The sequence below is a fragment of the Stylophora pistillata genome, chromosome 1 (genome assembly GCF_964205215.1).
Source record: "Stylophora pistillata chromosome 1, jaStyPist1.2, whole genome shotgun sequence".
NCBI classification, from domain to species: Eukaryota; Metazoa; Cnidaria; class Anthozoa; order Scleractinia; family Pocilloporidae; genus Stylophora; species Stylophora pistillata.
The window spans coordinates 41,997,639-42,019,112 of NC_142519.1; the positions used below are offsets into that span (position 1 = coordinate 41,997,639).

The 21,474-nt window shown below is 37.6% G+C and overlaps 1 protein-coding gene and 1 long non-coding RNA gene across 6 annotated transcripts in view; both read left to right on the forward strand.

Moving 5' to 3' along the window:
* The first annotated feature begins 4,412 nt into the window (after window positions 1–4,412).
* On the forward strand, window positions 4,413–13,764 carry LOC148742602 (uncharacterized). The gene is made up of 5 exons (XM_088747961.1): window positions 4,413–5,444; window positions 5,633–5,711; window positions 6,034–6,072; window positions 11,902–12,822; window positions 13,001–13,764. Exons 1-5 carry the CDS (start codon window positions 4,413–4,415, stop codon window positions 13,042–13,044), a joined length of 2,115 nt encoding a protein of 704 aa, XP_088604087.1. The 3' UTR covers window positions 13,045–13,764.
* Window positions 13,765–15,386: 1,622 nt separating this feature from the next.
* Window positions 15,387–21,474, forward strand: part of LOC148742603 (uncharacterized) — a 6,146-nt gene continuing 58 nt past the window's right edge. Inside the window, exons 1-10 of one of the 5 annotated variants that reach the window (XR_016000267.1) lie at window positions 15,387–15,582; window positions 15,954–16,108; window positions 16,803–16,864; window positions 17,611–17,733; window positions 18,389–18,482; window positions 18,589–18,621; window positions 18,719–18,776; window positions 19,059–19,658; window positions 20,760–20,912; window positions 21,028–21,474. The exon at window positions 21,028–21,474 is cut by the window's right edge and continues 58 nt beyond it. This is a non-coding gene — a long non-coding RNA (uncharacterized LOC148742603). Of the gene's footprint in view, window positions 15,583–15,953; window positions 16,109–16,802; window positions 16,865–17,610; window positions 17,734–18,388; window positions 18,777–18,817; window positions 18,874–19,058; window positions 19,659–20,759; window positions 20,913–21,027 lie in introns of all 5 variants that reach the window. The other 4 variants (XR_016000259.1, XR_016000261.1, XR_016000262.1 and 1 more) reach the window with 4 other exon arrangements.

Below are 21,474 nucleotides of genomic sequence, written 5' to 3' on the forward strand. Positions count from 1 at the left end.
TCGGGAGAAAGTATTGAAGAATCAATAGAGATGGCGTAAGTTTATGAAAATAAGTGTTTACTTCTAATTTGTTTTACACCTCTGATAATAATGATTTTTCTTCTTTGTTGTTCAAGGGCTGTTTATGAAAACAACATTGACTACCTGCCACGTGGAGTTTTTGAAGGCATGAAAAACATGATGACTATGTAAGTATCTGTTTTTCAATCTTTCCTCTTATTAACGGTAGCGAGGTACTAGAAAATCAATAAGGGTCTCGGAAAGATGCAATCGTCGGAACCGTAGGAATTTCCGTTATCTGAAACGAATTCGGCTCAGCAAAATCAAGAGGCTCGCAAACGTCCACACCAAAAACGTGGATAATCTTCCACCCCTGAGGACTAGTCATATCGTATGAATGAAATCATTTGTGATTGGAAGACGAAGTATTTACGAGGCAGAAGTGAAATCCGGCTGAATAAGATATCTTTTAAAGTACTAGAAAGAACCACCAGAAGAGAAAGCAGACAAAACCTCGGGACACACCAGGTCTTTAAACCACCAAAACCAAGGTGGTCCTTTCAGATTCAAACTCTGAGTGTTCAAACACACATACCAGGCAAACCACACGAGGAAGACATGAGGCAATACTCATGGGGATATTCAAATCAAGCCGACAGTCATGGATAAACGTTTGTGACTATATAAAAGTCATATATTTGAACTGTGGTTAAAGAACGAGTACGAGAGCGATCCTCGCAGCAACGAACACTAAGTAAGAGAAGATGTTACCAAAAATCAGACAAATTCACAAATCAGCGGCAACAGTCAAAAAATCGAATTGGCTCATATTCTAGTATTAGGTAGGCCTATAGGTAAAACAAGCCAAGACTTATATAGTTTGTTGAAAAATTCTTTTGTTTTGGAGAAAACTAATGAAACTCAATTTACGCATAATTAGCGTCGTTCGAAGGTAAAATTGAGCCCAACTTTGGAGGCCTTGCTTCTACTCGTAAAAGCAGTGAAAAACCTACTTGTTCACAGAATTTTAGAACAATGTCTTCCCTAAGTTTTCTCCAAAAAGTAGAATCACCATTTCAATTTGAAATAAAATACGGATTTTTCTTTTTACTTAAGTGCACTGTGAAAAGTAGGGTAGCTTCAAAAATTATTTTTATATGTGTTAGGTGAAATAAACGTTTAATATTTGAAACAAGAGAAGTAGAAATGATAAACGTACCGTTTGTAGAGTTGTTTTTCTGGGGTTTTTGTGCTGCTGTGCATACGAGGGCTTTTTAAATTCATAGAAATCTCGCTCTTCGGCGAAGTCGGCGACTTAAAAGGTGACACTGACTTTGTTTATCATTTGAAGTCATGATTAGAGGTAATAATGAATGCTTGAATGATATAAATAACGTCTTCAAAGTACTTGCAATACAGTAGAGGTTGTTTTTGTTTTCTCCGAAAGCATTCGTTTTGTAGAAATGAGTAGACATGGTTTTCACTGCGTGACTTATGTGTCACGCAATTGTCAGATCTATATTCCTTACGCAAGTGGTTTGAAATTTCTTAAATCGAAAAGTTGCAGGAAATTTTTTATCTGAAATCCAAATAGGAGGAATGGGATATGAGAAAGCTTCTTCGCTTTTTGCCTGGAAATATTGACTGGCACTTTGCATTTTGTATTTTCCCCTCGAGTCCACCCAAGACCAAGTCTTGAGCGACGAATTGGGCATATGGTTTATGTATCAGCATCGTTGGGTCATTGTAAAACAGCTGCTGGACTCAAGATCAAGTCATACTCGGTGAACACACTAGTGAATGAAAAAAGAGCCAAATGGCCTGCTATTTCCTTGTCACACGACAGTAAAGGAACTATTCCCCTAGCCCCTTCTCTGTCTTTTGGATTGTAGCCACAAGAGATTCAAATGAACAAAAAATTTCCATTCAAAATATTTAAACTCGGTTGTTTACTCTTTACGCACTAACTTTATCAGATGTTATTATATGGCTGTGTCTCACAAGGACTGGGAACTACCGAATTCACGAATTTGATTGGCTGAAATCAATATTGAAAGCGGTCTAGATTTTCCCATCTAGATCGGCATCTGGCCGGTCTAAAAATAAAAGGTACAAAGCATATAAAAAATTGGCATATGAGACAAAGCCATATAATAAACATCTTATTAAGCGAGCTAGGTCGGTCTGTATGGGAGAATCTTGACCTCGGTCGCTGGTGCAGACCTCACTGGGTTCGGTCTGTACTGGCGACCTCGGTCAAGATTCTCCTATAGAGTTCTCCCGCTCGGTTAATAAGAACTAAAAATGAACTGTGACGTTACGTTTTATTGCTAATTGCCTATAAGTAGTAACAAGTTAAAAAAAGTATGAATTTTTATCCGAACGCAAAACCTCTCATTCCTTCTATTTGGATTTCACACAAAAAATCTCCTGCAACTTTTCGATTTAAGAAATTTAAAACCACTTGCGTAATAGGAATATAGATCTGACAATTGCGTAACATAAGTCACACAGTGACAACCATTGTCCACTCATTTCTACAAAATAAATGCCCTCGGAGAGAACAAAAACGACTTCTCTCATTCTGCAAGTACTTTGAATACGATATTTATATCATTCCGAGCCTTCATTATCCCCACTGACTGCAAATGATAAACAACGTCTGTCTGTTCTTCTATGTCGCCGACTTCGCCGAAGAGCGAAATTTCTATAAATTTAAAGCCCTCGTATGCATAGCAGCCCAAAATCCCCAGAAAAATAACTCTACAAACGGTGTTCATCACTTCTACTTCTCTTGTTTCAAATTTTAAACTTTTATTTCACTTAGCACATATAAAAATAATTTTTTGAAGCTACCCTACCTTTCACACGGCACTTAAGTAAATAGAAAAATCCGTATTTTATCTCAAATTTAAATATTGATTCTACTTTTTGTGAAAACATAGGTGAGACATTGTTCTAAGAGTCTCTGGAATAAGTAGGTTTTTCACTGCTTTTACTAGTACAAACAAGGCCTCCAAAAATGAGCTAAATTCGACCTTAGAACGACGCTAATTGTGCGTAAATTGAGTTTTATCAATTTTCTCAAGAACAAAGAATTTTTCAACAAACTATATATGTCTTGGTCATATATGTCTTGGTAATTTGGTAACATCAACTAAGTAGAAATTGTAAATTGGCCATTGTAAAGAGTTAAAAAGCTGACGTTTCGAGCGTTGGCCCTTCGTTAGCCCTTACCCCTTTATATATGTCTTGGTTTGTTTTACCTATAGGCCTACCTAACACTAGAATATGAGCCAATTTGATTTTTTGACTGTTGTCTGTGAATGTTTGACTCTTCGTGACAACCTCTGTTACACGCAGTGAAAATGACGACTGAAAAAACACTCAGGCCTGTACTGGATTCCAACTCATGACCTTTGGGATACTGTACTGCACTGGTTAACTGGCATCGCAATGGTCACGGGCTCGAATCCCGTACAGACCTGAATTTTTTTAGGCCTCATTTTCCCTATTGCTTATGTAGTGTTCGTCACAGCGAAGATAGCTCTCATACTCAGTAATGGATAAGTTGCAATTTAAATGCGACTTGCATAAACAATTATCTTTGGAAAAGTTTCCGTAATTTGAAGGTAATTTTAAGTTGGTCATCGAGCAATAATTGTGCAGTGAAGGTCATGAAAATACTTACGTCATATTATTGTACGACTTCATGGCCTCATGCACAATGAGGTTCTTTTCAATGCTTGTTAATTGACGCTTTACGCTTTTAATTACTTTATCGTTCTTCAGGAGCTTTTATTCCAATAAGATCCGCACAGTGACCAACGAACAATTCAAAGATGTCGCCCCAACTATTCGATTCTTGTGAGTTTGACTGAACTGATAATATTCCAGGTGTGTTCAAACTACACCAAGAGTTTGTTTCAAGTTCACAGGAGATAGAGATTGTAAGACTGGGTGCAACTTGCACGTGCTGAAAATTCTCGGATTAGCGCCCATGGGTGTAAGATTTCTAATGAGAATTGGACAGGAAAAAGGAAAAGAGAGAGCCAAAAGACCGCAAGTGGTTTAAACATAGGGTAATGATAATGATATTATCATGAAATAGCGGGCAAAGTTTAACTGAATTACCTGAATTTTCTTTAATTTGCAGGTACTTCCATTACAACGAAATGCGAGAACTCCCAGGGGAATTTTTTTCCAACATGAAGAATCTAATAACTGCGTAAGTCAAGTGGAATATTTACGATGGTAGAAGTGGAACAATTGAAAAATTTCACTTGTCTGAAGACGATTATGCTTCTTGAAGAATGTTACAACCACTCATTAATTTTCCTACCAGTACAGCTCCTGTGACGAATGAAATTTCCGCTTTTTCTCTTTTTTTTTTTTAATTTCAACTCTTTTTTATGAACCGTAGGACTGTGGACACCAACCTGATGTGTTGCCATTTGACGAAGGAGGACGCAGATTGCGACTTTGCTTATGTCGACAGCTTTGCAAGTTGTGAAACGATGTTCAAAGATCGAGCTCCTAGGATTTGTCTCTGGGTTGTAGGAGTTGTGACATTGGTTGGTGCTGTGTTTGTGATCGTGTGGCGGTTGGTGTTTAAGGAAAAAAAGGAGAAAAACAAGATACAGGCTATCATGTTGATAAATTTGGCCTGGTCTGATGGACTGATGGGTGTCTACCTGATCATTATAGGTGTGATGGATGCCATTTGGACAGGGCAGTATTTCTTGCATGACTATTATTGGCGTTCAAGTTTGCCATGTCAGATGACAGGTTCCCTTTCCGTATTGTCAAGCGAGGTGTCCTTGATGCTCATCTGCTTGCTCTCTGCCGACCGGCTTAAAAATATTCTGTACCCCTACAGCGGAAAGTCCCTTACAATTAAGGTTACGCACTTTCTGTGCGTCTTTATCTGGATTGTTGGTGGTATAATTGCGTTTATTCCCACGGTAGGCTTCGATTACTTTGGTAGTCGCCAGAGGGGTCATCATTTTTATGGCAGATCAGTTGTTTGTCTCCCATTGCAGCTTTCTGCTGATAAGCCCTCAGGCTGGGAGTACTCTGTTGCCATGTTTGTTGGTCTAAACTTTTCCCTTGTCTTATTTGTCATTGTGGCCTACTCAATGATAATCTTTAAGTCCTGCGCATCAAACCGGCGCCTGGCTAAGCAAGGAACCGAAAGAGAGAGGAAAATGAAAGCCAAGCAGAGGGCAGCCGATCTGAGGAGGGAGGCCTCGCTCGCCAAAAGAGTGTTCTTCATCGTTCTTACCGACTGTGTCTGCTGGTTGCCTATCGTGGTGATTGGAGTGAGGTCTCTCCTGGAAAAGTCCTTCCGTGTACGTGGTGACCTGGCAGTTTGGATCGCAGTCTTTGTTCTGCCGGTTAACTCTGCCATCAATCCCATTCTCTACACCTTTTCTACCCCACAGGTACACGAGGTCATTATTTGAACGGTTGAAAAATATATATTCTGCGATTACGTTTAGTTTTGCCATTTCTATATTCATTCGCATTCGAGGGGAAATCAAAGACTCGAAGGTCTAATATAGGGAGTGGGGGGAAAGCACTGTGCAGTGATTACAACTGTGTGTTTTTTGTTTTTTTTCGATGTATTAAGGTTCGAGGTGTCATCAATGCCAAACTCCGACCGTTGTGGGATTATCTGATAGCAAAACTCGGCCGAAATCAAAATGAAGGTAACCTTTAACAATTTTAACTAATCTTTCGTCATTTTGTATAGTGTTATTCCACGTTCTTTCATTTTTTGTTTCTGTTTCATGTTATAAAGCTACGCATAAAACAGTTCTAAGAAAAGATATGCCTCGTGTTTATAAATCAAATTGACCCATAAGTCAAGTGAATAAGAAATAGACAGGTATCTATATTTAATAACAAGCTTGTTTATTTCATGTTAACACTTAGTCAGACTCAGTCTCATTGAAAAATATGACTACGTCATGAGTGAACAGTATGTTTGTTGCTGAAGTTTTTGTCGCTTGTGTTATTATTTTGTGCCAGCTAAAGACCAGGGAATGGAAATGAGAGTTATCGAAGAAGGTACGCACTCAATTCACTTATCCACAGACTGCAACAAATTTGAGAATGCAACATCTGGCAGTCAAAAACCAAGAACAGAACAGAATGATCAAAGAACAATGAGGAATTTATGTAGCTGAAAAAGTTTCAGCTGACGTTTTTTTCCAACTTTTTATATTCTAACGAAGGTGTATAAAGAAATTTGACCTTTAGCTTGAAGTTTACAATCATCCATATTTTGAAACACTTTAATGACTGCAATTTTCCGTTGTACATGTATAGTAAGTTTGAATCCAATTTAATTGATTCTTGGTATGATCTAGAGAAGAAAATATCCATAGACAAAGTCACCATTGACAATATTTCTATTTTATTACAAAAACAAATAGATTCCATATTGCCGTGGGTTTATTCTGAAATTGCTCACTGAAAAATGGGCTTAGAACATTACAGACACTCCGTTGCTCCCCGTGTATCATCATTGAACAGACGCATAGCAACATAGAATTTACGTGTTTGTTCGACAGTTAAAATTCTAGAAATAATGGTTTTGATAAGGTATTAAGAGCAAATGTGGCCAAGAATCGCACACTTTCGCAATATCGCGGCAACAGCCAAAAAATCGATTCGGCTCATATTCTCAAGTTGTGTAGGCCTTACAGTGAAAGAAAGAACTGCCTACTTCGTTTGGCTGAATATCAATTTATTTTCGAGAAAATCGGTAATAACTGAATTCCACCAAATGCCGCTTTACAAGCTCAACATTTTTTAGACGAATCTCGGAACGTCGCGCCACGATGAAAAGTACCAAATCTTGTAAAACAACATCAAAACATATGTTGGCAGCAATTTGAGTAGTTGTTGATTGTTTTGTATACACAAACTAATTGAATTTATCCGACCTTCATCTAATTTGATTAAAAATAGATCAAGAGTAACCCGTTATTTAACTATGTGCTAAACAAAACTATCCACTGAAAATCTGGCTTTTGGAAGGTGAAGTGTAGTTCTTTTCAATCTTCGAAGGAGTTTTTGGGGAAATGTTTCAGTGCGATTTCATTAAATTTTAAAATTGGATGAAATGCGTTGATTTGACAGTGCCGTCAGTTAGTGGAAAATGTATACATACACACGCAAACTCGATTGTTTCGCATTTCACCACAGTTTTTTCAACATAATATTCATTCATCCTTCATGTTGCTGTATCACAATAGAGTATTGCAGTTCTGAAATTGTTGCATCGCTCTCACAATAGTGATATAACTCGGAAGAATAGTCAACACCTCCTGATAACGATTGTTTACGGGGTTTCTCTATACCCAATTCGTTGACAAGGAGGCTGTAATTACTTCAAGAGATCATTGTTTAGATATAAGTCTTCAACCGAACCGCGAACCAAGCGGAATGTTGCCGAAGTGCACTTTACAGCTTTTAGAGAGACTGCCTCTCAATGATGTTTAGAACAAGGGAGACGTGCTGAAATGGACACCTGGCTGTGCTCAAACGCTAGTCTAAACAAAATCTCGTTCCTCTGAATTTCTGATCTGGATGAGTTTACGGAGAGTTATCTAGTTATTTTAAGTAATATTTGCCATTTTGACCCCAATTTATGTGAAAACCAACCTGAAGTAACTCAGTTGGCTAGGAATTACTTTTTACTTCCTTTTTTATAACGTTCCTCTATATATCAAAGAAACTTATTATTAAGAACTCGTGGAAACCTAGAGAAAAAGTATTTGTAACGTAGAATTCTTCTGTTTCGGCCCCCTTAAATCATGAGCATGGTGGTATTTATCCTCTGTTCATCCATCCGTTTGTTCACTTAGGTTCTGCTGAGTTAATTGCTCAGCTTCAGCAGATGCAACTCGATGCAAGCAAAGCCAATGACAAGACAGATCTAAATACTGAGTTGAAGAAAATTGCTTCAGACATGGGCTTCATAATCGTCGACAATGAAGGATCAGGAGATTGCATGTTCTCTGCTTTGTCAGATCAACTGGAAATTGCTATGAGAATCAGAATCAAGCATGACGAATTAAGGCAATTATTGGTCCAATACCTCAGAAAAAACCCTAAATTAGTGAGTTGATGTCTTGCACTCTGTGTTCACCACTGTTACTTTAGGAGCACCGTAAAGGTTGGATCCACATGTGGGCCAACTGGTCAACACATCACTACTCGTTCTGTAGGGGATAATAAAGATCATAAATACCTTGAACTCATCGTTTAGTATAAATCACACCGCGCGCTCCTTGGTAATTGATTGGCAAGTACCATTCACCGTATTCTGGTATAGACGTAGATTATTTTCTACATAAGCGTCGGTGAAAGTGGTGGATAATTAACTTGCCTCTTTGCCTCGGAAGATACTCACCCCTATTCACCATTTATTTTTTTTGAGAATAATTGTTCAGTACTTCTGGATTGCTCGTAAAAAAAAACGCTGTGTTGTTCAAGTGTGTTTTTTTATAGACCATGTCCGGGTCACGGATGAATTCAAACCTCCTTGATAAAATGAAAGGGCTCTGTCTTGTGGAGAAAGCGGCCAACCCGAGGTTTTTTTAAAAGTACTTCACACTTGAATCTCCCCTAAAAGGGACAATCCTAATTGGATAACCTTGACTCTGGGTAAGGTGGACATTAGATATTCGATGTTTCTCAGGGAAAATTCAGGAGTTGAGACTGCTACATCCAATGCAGATCCTTGTGATCATTACTCTGATATGTTTTTATCCGTTCTTACTGTTGTTTAGTATCTGTTATTTTCTCATACGATGACTCCTTCCAACGTACTCAACCTGGTCAATTGTACCATTAACTTTACACTCCAAGTTTCGTTCTCTCTTTTTTGCTTTTCTCACAGCCGAATGGAACAGATCTGTTTCACTTCGTCCATGGACATCAATCATGGGCTGATTACTTAATGTACATGGAGCAAGATGGCGCATGGGGTGACCATGTTATTCTATGTGCCGCAGCAAACTGCTACAAAACTTGCATTCGTGTGGTCAGTAGTCTTAACGCTTCTCACGATGTTATCTTACGGCCGCAATGCCCTGTTGACAAAGGCAGGACACTTGTGTTGGGACACGTCCCTGAAGCACACTATGTCAGCCTTTACTCTACACAAGGTACAATTCTTTACATTACACCCAGTAAATGAGGTGTGAGTTTATAATGATATTTTGTGTAATTATCTACATCATCAAGGAGGGAGGGGGTGGCTCTATCGCTCTCTGGTATAAGCCGCCGTCAAATGATCCCTGTCAATATGACGTCACATACCAACACTGGAAGCGCTAGCTTCGCTAAGTTTGCTCAGTAGAGCTTGAGGACAGCTAACAAAGAAAATGCCATTACAGGCTCCTAGCGGGTTATTATTGACTAATTTTCAGTGAGTGTACAAGCTTCGTTATTTCTATTGTGAATTCAACAATGTACTGTCTTGTGAAAATGTTTGTTTGTAATTTCGTCAAAGAGAACTCGGGATTAGAGCGGCTGACCACCATATTTACTTCCGCGCGTGTCAAAACAAACCAAAACGTACGCCGTTTTTTCTGTAGGCTTTGAACAAATCGGCCTCATAAGAGGAGGTTTTATTCCTTATTTATTTAGGTTCGTACCTACTGCTATTTGGGGCGAATCTAATGAGTCATTTTTCTCCTCACTCCTTTTAAGTTTGAAGTTGTTGTATTACATAGTGGTGAGCCACGATTACATACTTATCTTGTCTGCTAGTGTTGTAAAGACCTTGATATGAACCAAAGATTGCAGTTAATAAGCTTGCTGGCTTCTAATTATCTTTCTGCTTGTGGCTCTTTATTTTAAAACGCTCTCGCTACTCCTGTGATTAATTTTTCCGGGCTTGTATTGTAAACTGCTATTATGGCCAGAGTGTTGACTTGTGTCCTTTGTAGGGGCAAATGTGGTCAAAGATTGAACAGGTTCGAAATGTGGCAACAGCCGAAAAATCGATTCGGCTCACTTTTTCAAGTCAGGTGGGCCTTACAGTGAAACAAAGCACTGCATACTTCGTTTGGCTGAATATCGATTTATCTTCGAGAAAATCGATAATAACTGAATTCCGCCGAAGTGCCGCTTTAGAAGCTCAAAATTTTACACGAGCCTCGCGTGACCAATTTAAAAGACTTGGACCGATGAAAGGTACCAAATCTTGAAAAACAACACTCAAATTTAAGTTCTTGATTGTTTGTAGACACAATCTAATTTTTATTAGTATGAATACTTGTCATCATTATTTATTAAGTTACATGTATCATCGTGGAAAAGAAAAACTTTTATTCACTATAATCTCTAAAAGTATATACAAAAATTATGATAAACTGCTTAAAAATCGAAAAAAATGCGTGAAAATGTCTAGTAAAAATTTAAGTAAAGCTCATGGATACACACTTCGTTTAATAACAATATTAATTCAAGATTATTTACAAAAAATATAATTAATAAAACTAGTATACAAAAACTACATAAACAGAGTAATCGACTGAAAATCTGGCTTTTGGAAGGCAAAGAGTAGTTCTTTCAAACAATCATTATCAGGAGACTATCCTTATAAGTTATATCGCTACTTTGAGAGCGATCGATGCAACATTTCCAGGACTGCAATCCTCTATTATGATACATCAACAGGGAGGGTAAGAAGATATTCTGTTGAAAAAGGTGTAGTTTCGATGTAAAATGCGAAACAACCGTGTTTGCGTGTGGATATGTACATTTTCTGCTAACTGATGGCACCGTCAACAAATCACGCCTAATCATATCCCCAAAAATTCCTTCGGAGATCGAACAGAACTACATTTCGCCTTCCAAAAGCCAGATTCTCAGTCGATTATTTTGTTTAGCACATAGTTTAATCAGTAACGGGCTACTTTTGACCTATTTTTGATCTAGGTTATTTAATCACTTTCACCAGAGTATGGTGAGGGTCGCACAACAGAGCGAGGCTCCAAATTAAGTGCGCCCAATATCCCACCCATCCCACCCCAGGGGAGGACATCCATCACACAGTAATCTCGTGTGTGGGAAATTAACGTCTCCTACCCCAACCCTGCAGGAGACGGGACCTCCATTTATTCGTCCCTATCCGAGAAGACTAGAATATCTAACCATTTCTTGATGTTATAGAAAGGTAGCAAATTCTTCTCAATTATTTTAAGACCCTGAGTGTTGGTCCGGCCGGGAATCGAACCCTCAACCTCCCGCACAACAGTCCAGCGCTCTATCCATTGAGCTAACCGGGAGGCGGTGAGCTAACCGGGAGGCGGTGAGCTAACCGGGAGCTAGAAGATGATCGGATAAATTCAATTAGATTGTGTAAATAAACAATCAAGAATTGCTCAAATTGCTGTCAACCTATGTTGAATGTTGTTTTTCAAGATTTGGTACTTTTCACTGGTCCAAGTGACTGTTTTCAATTCGTGGCGCGACTCTCCAAGATTCGTTGAAATTTTGAGCTTCAAAAGCGGCATTTTGGCGGAACTCAGTTATTATCGATTTAATCAAAAAATAAGTCGATATTCAGCCAAACGAAGTATGCAGTGATTTATTTCTCATTGAGACCTACCTAACTTTTAAATATGGGCGAAATTTATTTTTCAGCTGTTGCCACCAAATGTGTGACCATTCACTCTTAAAGAGAAAAGAGATATTCGGAAAGAGCAAAAGCGGAACGCAAATGACTAAGGATTGAGAAGTTTCACGATACGGTTACCAAATGCAAAACGCACAACGTGGTTTATTCAACAAATCTGGCGATCTAGCGAACTAAAGCCACGAGAGAGAGCACTTTGTAATCTTATTCTCTTTCTGTGTTTTCTTTATCGAACACAGTACAAAATCTAGAAGAAATGGGGAGCGCTGTTGATAGTGAGGACGAGTTGCAGGAGGAACGGGTAGAGAGGGAACAACATGCAGGATCAGGCGAAGAAAACGAGGAACCCACTGAACCCCAGCAAGTTGAGCCTAAACAAGACGAAGAACCAAAACAAGGCCAAGACGAACTTACTGGACAGCAGCAAGTTAAAAGAGAACAAGACGAAGAAACAAAACAAGGCCAAGACAAACATACTGAACAGCAGCAAGCTGAACGAGAACAAGACGATGAACCAAAACAAGGCCAAGACGAAACCAGTAAACAGGAGCAAGTTGAATCAAAACGAGACGAAGCACCAAACGATGAGCACAAAGAACCTAGCACAAAGCTGGAGGTTGGACCTGGTCATTTAAAGGGAAACAAAGAAGTTAGTAAACAGCAGCCAGTAGACCAAGAGCTGAAAGAAGAACATGAAAAACCTGAGCGTGAGCAAGATGAAACTGTTCAAGAAAAGCCAAAAGGGGAAGGCCAAGAATCCAAACAGCAGCGCACTTGGAAAGAAGAGGAAAAAGAACTGAAAGTCGACCATGGGCTAGAGGTTGGTTCTAAAAAAGACGAGAAGTCGAAAAGAAATAAAAAAGAAAGTGAACAGCAACAAGAAGAAAATGAGCAAGATGAACAAGAGCAAGAAGAGAAACATGAAGAAACCGAAAATCAGCAAGTTGATTCTAATCAAGAATGGCGAGAAAAGGACCACAAAGGTCCAAAACAGGTAGAAATTGAACAAGAGAAACCAAGAGGAGTGTCTGAGGAAGTAAACCAAGTTCAAATGCAGGACAAAAAACTGCAGTCAAAACGAGATAACGAGGACTCCCAACATCGGGGTGAAGAGTCTATGGAAGATGAATCACCACGACACCAGCAGATTATGGACGAAGGTATGTTTTACCCGGCCTCCGTTTCCGCTAATTTCTAAAGTTTTGGGGAATTAATTTTTCGTTCATCACGTTGGGTGGAGGAAAAACTTCTTCGTTATTCCAAAACTTATTGTTATTTTTTTTAAGGTAACAATGTGTAACTGAAGTGTCTTGATAATTAGTTACTTTTATTCAACAGAGCAAGACGAAGAAGATAATATGGTGCTGGACACACGTTTGTAACCGGTAGCACTGACTTATCAAGTCCTTTTAGTTCTAATTATTGCAATAGAAGTAGAAAGATTAGATACTGTTGTGTCATGGAAATAGTTCATTTACTTAACCAAGAACATTTTCAGAAAAACTGATGGAAAAAAAAATCAAAGTAACTAACTCGCACTCGTTATGTTTGTTCGGCACTGTTTGATCGTCCATGTTGTCCGAAAGGGAGGGAATTTGGTATGCGGAATAAGATCTCGTGAAAGCATGCTTACGGTTATATTGCGCCACCCGTGTTGTCAGAAGTTTCCGTAACTTATCTTATTCCAATATTATTAAGTTTACAAGTACTTACAAACATGACTTAACTATTAACTCAGCATCCAGTTGCATGTCTTACTTATTAATTATTGACTTAAGTCCTAGTATATTATTTACTAGGTGGCTTCTTTGTTATGACAATGCTAAGCCACTAATCGTATTTACTCCACCGCACATATGTATTAAGTGCACAGGTCAGATAATGCATGTTCATCTGCCTCATTTATTTACTCACTTTTGCTGTTAATGTATGACTTAAGTTAATTTTGTAGGAGCTTGAACAAAAATGAAAGGAAAAAGTATTACAAAAGTGTAACTCAAGTGAGGATGTTTTTAGAAGTGTTAAATGTTCTTTAAGTTATTGTCAAGCCATTTAGTACCTAATTAAAAAAAAATTAATAATATTTCATCTCTCTCTTTTTTTTTTGTTATCTAATAATTGAACCATCCTGGAGTTCAATAGTTTAAACACAATCTCATAGCTGAGGGGTAACTTGGAAAACATTTCAGTTGTTGAAGGACTGTTCAAAACGATTTGAATCATATTTGTCGCTTGAATGATCAACAGACCATACGGGAAGTGAACCTCCAAAAGAAAGGCTGAGGTTCAAACAGAGAAACGATAGTAGGAGTACGAGTAGAATGTAAAGATTCCATCAACAAGCTTTTTTGTCTCTCCTTAAATTTTAAAGGAAGATCGTGCTCTGTGGTCTCCAAAAGTCAGTCTTAATTCCCGGCTCAGTGTCGCTTCTGACTTTCCCTGTGGAGTTTCAAAAATCTTCCATTCCGCCCTAGGTACAAATAATTGGAATTAGTCTTTTAGTAATTTTTTTTCCGGTTATAGGTAGTTAGTACTTTAATTAGTCTCCCGAAAAATTCTCTCTCGAATAAATTATCAGTTAAAAAACCAGACATGTCCAATACACCAAACAGGTTCTCACGGTTGTCTGATGAAATAGGTAAGTCTGAACGCGAGATAGAAGCATGAGTCGGCAGACAGAAGGGCTGGAAATCCTTGCAAAACTCTACACTAGTCTTTGAATGATAAATAATGTTACCGTGGATAAATTAGAAATAGGTTTTACGACTGAAAGACCAAGTATGAAACTTCATTATTGGAGGTTAACTGGTGTTATGCCGTTGCTATGAAATTGCTTAATTGCTTGTCTCGATACATTTCCTGTGGTGTTGGCAGGGATAATTTGTATAACAATCAGGAGCTTTTTCAGTTGGTGACCATTTCCTTTATTCTCCTGACCCTGATGTGTGATTCAGGGATGATATTGTAAGGAGAAATTAGATACTGGTCACTCTTGGGTTTAAAGGGTTTATGTTTGCAGAAGAGTGTGCAAACATTTAGACTGAAACAATGGAATGGGAGTTCTTAAATTTTTGCTAAATTTTGACTTAGAAAAGTTAGGTATAAAAACTTCCAAAAAAAGGAGTCAAAGAAAACTTCAAAGAAAACTTCAAAGAAGAACTGGAAAAAAAGTGTTTTATTTCAAAAAATTATACAAGCACTTCAACACAATTTGGAACACATGCCTGACAAATAATTGGCTTGCGGCGGTGACAGAGCGACGTTCTTGAGGACGAGGAGAGATTCAGTGACTGAGTTTACACCTAGCAAGATCTTCCTCAGCTTGTGAAACATTCCCGCAAGAATTTGAGCCATCTTCACTGAACAGCCTTCAACGAAACGAGTTTGGTGGAAAAATGCAGAAATCACTCAAACAGTGCAAGGTAAATACGTTATGGAATGCCATCATTCAACACTGATTCCTCCAACAAATGAGGCGAATATTTGGAATTTCAACGCGATATTTGCATTTTTAGCTTACTTTGTGTTTGTCTCCACGCGATGAGATTTCAAAAACAGTTTTTTCGGCGTAAAAGGTACTACTCTTGTTATCATACTCATTTCGTTTGTTGTGTACAATACCCCTTAACCTGAAAGTATTTTCCTCACGTGCAGGCCTCACGTGCACTTGTCACCGCACGTTTTGTTGACTCGTGCTACTCTTCCCGCGGCCACTCGATAGAATGCCTGACAGATTTCATGGATGTCTCTGCAGGAAGATAATGCCTGGACGTAAGGTACAAAGCAAAAACGTTTAAGAATTTCAATGCCTTCTGAAGGCGAAGTCCAAATCATATCACAATCTAGTACCTCTTCGCGTCAATTGAACAATGATCGAAAGTAAAACTGAGGATTCTGACACAAATGCAAAGAGCGCCGAGGTGAGTCTGCGTGATGTTCTATCATTTCATCGCTCGAAACGATCCTTCAAAAGTTTCAGTACCTTAAAAGCCTAGCTCGTGATAAACAGGGCATGCGCGTTGCTGGGGATTTTTGGGCAGAAGTTTTTTGTTTACGAAAGCACTTTGTGGGTAAGTAAGCTATGCCTTTCTAGAGAGGTCGATTATAGAAGTAGACAAACTGACTTCAGAAATACATCATTTGCATGTATAATATGACCACTCAAAGTACAAAATGAGAAGTTTTAGGAAACAAAACAGCATTTCCTTGTCATTTACTTTTTAATACGTTGTCAGGTTTGGTGAATTTTAAAAGGGGTGCAGTGCATTACTATGGCTAACTTTGATTGCAGAAAGAGGAAAAGGAGCATGCATACATTTGTCCTCATCAAAAAGTTCAGATTCAACAACAATCATCTACAAAATGCTGGAGTCTTAGGGTTTACTGTTAACAAGGAATCAAGCATTGCATCAGCTGGGAAGAAAACAAATTCATAAAGACTATCAAGTAATTGTAATCTTTTTAAGAAGTCTGTCTCTTTTATCATGAGTGGCCAAATTAAGTACAATTTAAACACATTTTTATGTACATGAAAAAATTATGCGCTTCCAATTGGCTGCAAGTGAGTGCATTTCTCATGTAACACAAATGTAGAATTATAAACAAGTGCAAAGTTGTAACACAAGACAGTGTTAACTTACACTTGCTTTATGTTCTTTTGTAAATTAATTTTGTTTTCTGTGAAGAATTTATTTGTGCTTGATTAACAACAAATATTATTACTCTCACTTGAAAATGTCATTACCTGAACATGATTAATTCAAAATGCTGTTAAGCCTTGGATTAAATTTAAGAACTGACTAAGTCTTCTGGGTATTTCTTATGATCAACATAGTGTTTTATTGAAGTCCTGAGATTTTCTCCTTTATTTAAAACTGCATGAATTGGTAATTCAAAGATTTCCTATAGTGGACTGTCAACAATTAGTGATAATATAGAGGCTAATTTGCACTGCCCTTTAAGGCTTTAAAGCCCTAAAATATTTCTGAACATTGTAGTATTTCATCTCTCTTGATGTTCCAAAGTTTGTCACTATGTATTTCATGTTACTTGCTTTCTCAAAACTAAATTAACATTCTCTCTCCCTTAGACAGTTATAGCCTCTATGGCTCCTTTGATGAACCCTGTTTTGTTTCAACAGATCACCAAAGGCATGTAATGAGCACACACCCATTATGTTTATTTCCTCTGGACCCCTGTCAGGTAAACCTGTCCCTTAATTCTCCTTGGTTACTTATATCACTAAGGTTACTGGCCTAACCAGCCTTCCCTTATTCATTATCATGACAGATTGAAACCAATTATATGAGTTCATGGAGAATGAGCCAGCCTCCTTGACCACTGCTTTAAGAACTGAGGCCCTTAAGAAATTTAAATATTGTTGAAAATAAAGGAATCTCAAGAAAAAGAGATTGATTAAAAATCTATTGTTTAATGTACCTGTAATGCTCCTGATGGAGCTATGTCACTGAAACTTAAGAAGAAAGTAAATCAGGTCAGTGATTTTCCATCCCCTCTAGTAATTCCCTTAACTTACATGGGTTAATGGAGACTGTAGTAAATGATGGGAAAACTGCTTACCTAAAACAACAACAGTGTACAAAGTCCTGTACATGTAGGTATAACTCAATTGCCCCTTCTAATAATCGGCTCAAAGGCTTCTCTGTTTCTTGAATGTTATATAGCTGGAGATGCAAATTAATACTGTAGCAGAAACCAATATAAATTAAAATTATAGCTTTTTTATAAAAGGTAACTCAGCTGTGAGTTTCGTAATTGACAACTAAAAGATTGAACCAATTGAACTGTTTCCAATAATAAATTTGATCCTATTTTTTTAATTCTTTGTTACACTAGAATGTAGTATGTTATTTTTCTGAGTATTGACTTATGGTAAAAGTTGTCTGTTGCAGTTAAGTGTTATAACTAAATTTAGAAATTTCTCCTAGATTCTGTAAGATACTTGATGCAAGAGCAGTACATTGATGAGCCTGTGTTCAAATGCTTGACACTGGAATGTGATTTGGGAAGTGCAGTAAATCGCCTGATAACACAACCAGGACAATTTGCCAGTATCTATCACAAAGCATTTGGGGAATTCATGCTAGCTTTTCTTTTTTTCAATGTCTCACATTATTTTTCAGAGTGTTTATTTATATTGTCAATTTATATAGTCAGAGTTACAGGGAATTTTGGATGGTGTAATCTGCCTGAACTGCTCTTTTAACTAGATATCCTTCCCAAAAAAGACAAATAACCAATTAACAATTTCTTTTCTACTGACTGGTGGCTCATTTTGTGAACATGTTCATTCTGGTTTTGACAGTTTCTCCCTGGACATAGTCAAGAGCTTTATTGTGGTGGACACTAAATGAGTATACTCAAGCAGTGAAGCTGCATGTGTGCATAATGAGAATGTTGTTGGCAGAGCCATACACAATTTAGCCCCTTTCAGAAAATTGTAATGTCACCCAAGTACACTAGTCTTCTAATCACTTGTGAGAATTTTCTTTAATTTTTTTTGCAACTTAGTGTTAACTTCAATTTAGCTCATTTCCTATTCATTTTTATTACTGAACATGCATATATGCATGGTCCTTTTCAGTCTAGCTGGTGAATACTTGTGCACCTTGTAAAAACAAAATATCACTTATGAATGCTTGATAATAGTTTGATAGATTTACAAGGGAGACATTGTCTAAAAATTTCTTCAAAATGTTGTTGCAGTTACTCCCAAATCAAAGAGGCCTAGCATTGTAAGGAAAAGGAAATATGACACAGCTAGCTTTTCTATCATCAAGTAACAACCATGATAGTAAAGGTATTATTTGATTATTGCTCTATATGGAAGAGGTTGGTGAAGGAATGAATACATTCATCATTTGTAAGCCTCTGACTGCATATCACTTGTTTCCTCAAAATTATAGTTTTCCCAGCTCATAACCAAGTTGAAGATCAGAGTAAGAGGGCTCATTAATTGTAGCAACTTGTCTACTAAATGTGTTAAGCACATGTTTTGTTTACTAACCGATTAATTGTCAAGTTCTGGATTTTTAGCTGCTTTAAATACTTCTTCAATGTGAACCAAGAGTCAGGGTGCTAGTTAGATATCAAAGTGAGTTGGCTGCTTGTTGATATAATGTAGTGTACTTGCAGATTTACAGGATAGTTGGGGCAGCTTGTTGAGCAGTCTAAATGAAACATTGCACCAGGTTAATACATTGTGACTGTTTTGTTTGCCTTCAGTTGGTAATATTATGTTGACTGCACAGTGTTAATAATACTGCCATATACTTGAGAAGAACTTTTCAGATTACTCCTGCCTGTAGTTTTGCAGTGTACATGTATGTGATGTTTGAAGCAATGCAGAATCCCTCTAATTCCTTGTTTAAACCAGGTGCTGGAGCAGCAAGTCTTAAAGATCGGCAGCGTCCAGCTTCAAGAAGGGGTTTACGTTCAGTTTCATCATCTTTACATGGTTATGATAACACACCAAGTGTACATAATCACATCCATCCACTCTTGATTTCTTCATCACCTTTGAATCAGCAAGGCTATTATGAGAAGAGTAATGTGCCTCACTTAGCAGAACAGATGTCATGTGGTGCTTTGTATCACACACAGCTGCTACCACAACATCCATTTCACTTAATTATCCTCATGTTAAAAATAGAAATAGTAATGTTCATGTAAACAAAGACAGAGGTGGCCCAGAGAGCACTGTTATGTCTAGTAGGTTTATGCAAAGGGATAACTGGCAACCTTCAGTGCTTACAAAAGATTAGAGGACAAGAAGCAGGCCATGGATGAAATTCCACAAGATATTTCCTGCAGGAAACAAACAGAGGCAGAAAAAAGCTGTGATGCCGAGCCTGAGTGAGTGCTAATTCCAATGATGAAATCAATCAATCTGGAAAGAGATCCCACAGACAAAAGCTGATAAAAGTGATTGGAGAACCCAAGAAAAGAATGTGAATGAAAACATTTACTCCCAAAGGTAAGCTCATTCTCAACTTTTGGTACCATAACAAAACTGAAAATTATTTATTGGAAATGTTGGTAATTTTCTTAAGAATTGCAAGACTGCATTCACATTACCAGAGCTTAGAGGTGACTGCATATCCAACCCACACAAATTTTGTGTACTGGTATAATTTATGCTAAGTTTGCAAGTGAAAAACTACTCAAGTAAAATTTACTCCATGTTTGAGCAAATATGGAACTAGCTGCCCCATCAATGAAAACTCAGCATAATAATTCAGGTATCTCATACTATCAACCCTAATACTTTTACTCACTGCCAAAAGTTTTGAAATTAATGAAAATGCAGCCAGTGCCAAGGGGGTATTAGTAGGACCCTTTAGATACATGCATCTACTATATTAAATTACACATATATGCAGTGAGTTACTACCGTGGTCTCAATCTGGTTTGTGATCTGACTTTTTTAAAAATTTTTTCTTGTGGGATATGGGTGAATACAATTGACTTCTGCCAAATCAAACTTGGTTTTTCTGGTGTTACTTTGAGTTCTCTTTTCCAATCCTTTTTTGTCTTCATACATAATAAGAGCTGGAAATTCAACACCACATAGAAGGGTTTCACTGTAAACATGGAAGAAGTCTGGAGAGAAAATTGGGATGGGCATTAGATATGGAAATACTAGATTGCATGCAGGAAAGTGTTGGCTATCAATAAATATCAGACACTATTGAGCAGTGAAATACTGTAAGTTACAGTAAAATTGGTTTCTGATCAGTGAGTACTGACTGAATGTACCTAATAAGAACCTGACCTTGGTTGTCCAACTCAGTCGTCTTCATTGTGTGAACTCCAATAATATCAGTCTATTATTAACTAAAACAATAAGCTGACATGTTTTTTGGTTATTTAGTAATTTGTCTAAAGCTCAGCATTAAATAAAGGTGATACTTCTGGACTGAAAAGAAAGAAACCAAGGTCTAAATAACAACATTACTGTAAGATCAGTCCTCCTGTCCTTTTTTATAACAGCTTTTTAATTATTATCAATAATTAATTGCAACTTTTGAGAAGTCAGACCCAGTACTTTGAATACTACTTTTCTGGTCAAATACAGGGAGCAAATCACAAAGTCATGGCACTGGTTGCAGCAACTTGTCCCAAACTGTGATCCATATGCAGACATTAGGCCACTGTATTTGAGATGTGTGTTGCATATTTTCACCACTGCTGGAATTACCATGGTTCCCTCTTACAACAGATCAACAAGGTATGCACAGTTGTATGAATGTTATGGTATGACTAAGTAAAAAGAAAGTTACATTTGGTTATTAGTTAAACAGGTTACATTCAGAAGTCTTAAAATAATCATTGTATTCTCTCAGAGGAGACAAACCCCCAAGAGGAAGGACTGAAAAAACGGAGAAGGAACAAGGATGGCCAAGTTTTAATACAAGAACAAACCTAAGTTTGACCTACACAATACTACCCAGCAGCATGAAATATGAATTTTTTTTTATCTTATTTTGAGGAAATTAATAAGGTCTTTAGCCATGGTGTCTCTCACTATTATATTTCATAAAGAGTATAAGCCAGTGTTAATTTTGAAATTTTTGACATAACATTAAATTTTCTTCCCTTCAAGCCTTCTTTTGAAATTCTTTTGACATTCTGACATGGGCTGTACTTTTTCTTGCAAGTTCAATCTATGCTCTCCAGCTCGATTAAAGAAAATGGCTGCGACAAAAAGAATACATTACCATCTGTATTGGAAAACACCACTTGGGTGCAGAATATCATGTAAAATTTGGCTCAATATTTAGCATTACATG

Excerpts from the sequence above, each read along its gene's own strand:
- LOC148742602 (XM_088747961.1), top strand. The coding sequence starts at position 4,413 with ATGAACCGTAGGACTGTGGACACCAACCTGATGTGTTGCCATTTGACG. Across the intron at positions 5,445-5,632 it reads ACACCTTTTCTACCCCACAG|GTTCGAGGTGTCATCAATGC; the intron begins GTACACGAGGTC and ends CGATGTATTAAG. Across the intron at positions 6,073-11,901 it reads AATGAGAGTTATCGAAGAAG|TACAAAATCTAGAAGAAATG; the intron begins GTACGCACTCAA and ends TATCGAACACAG.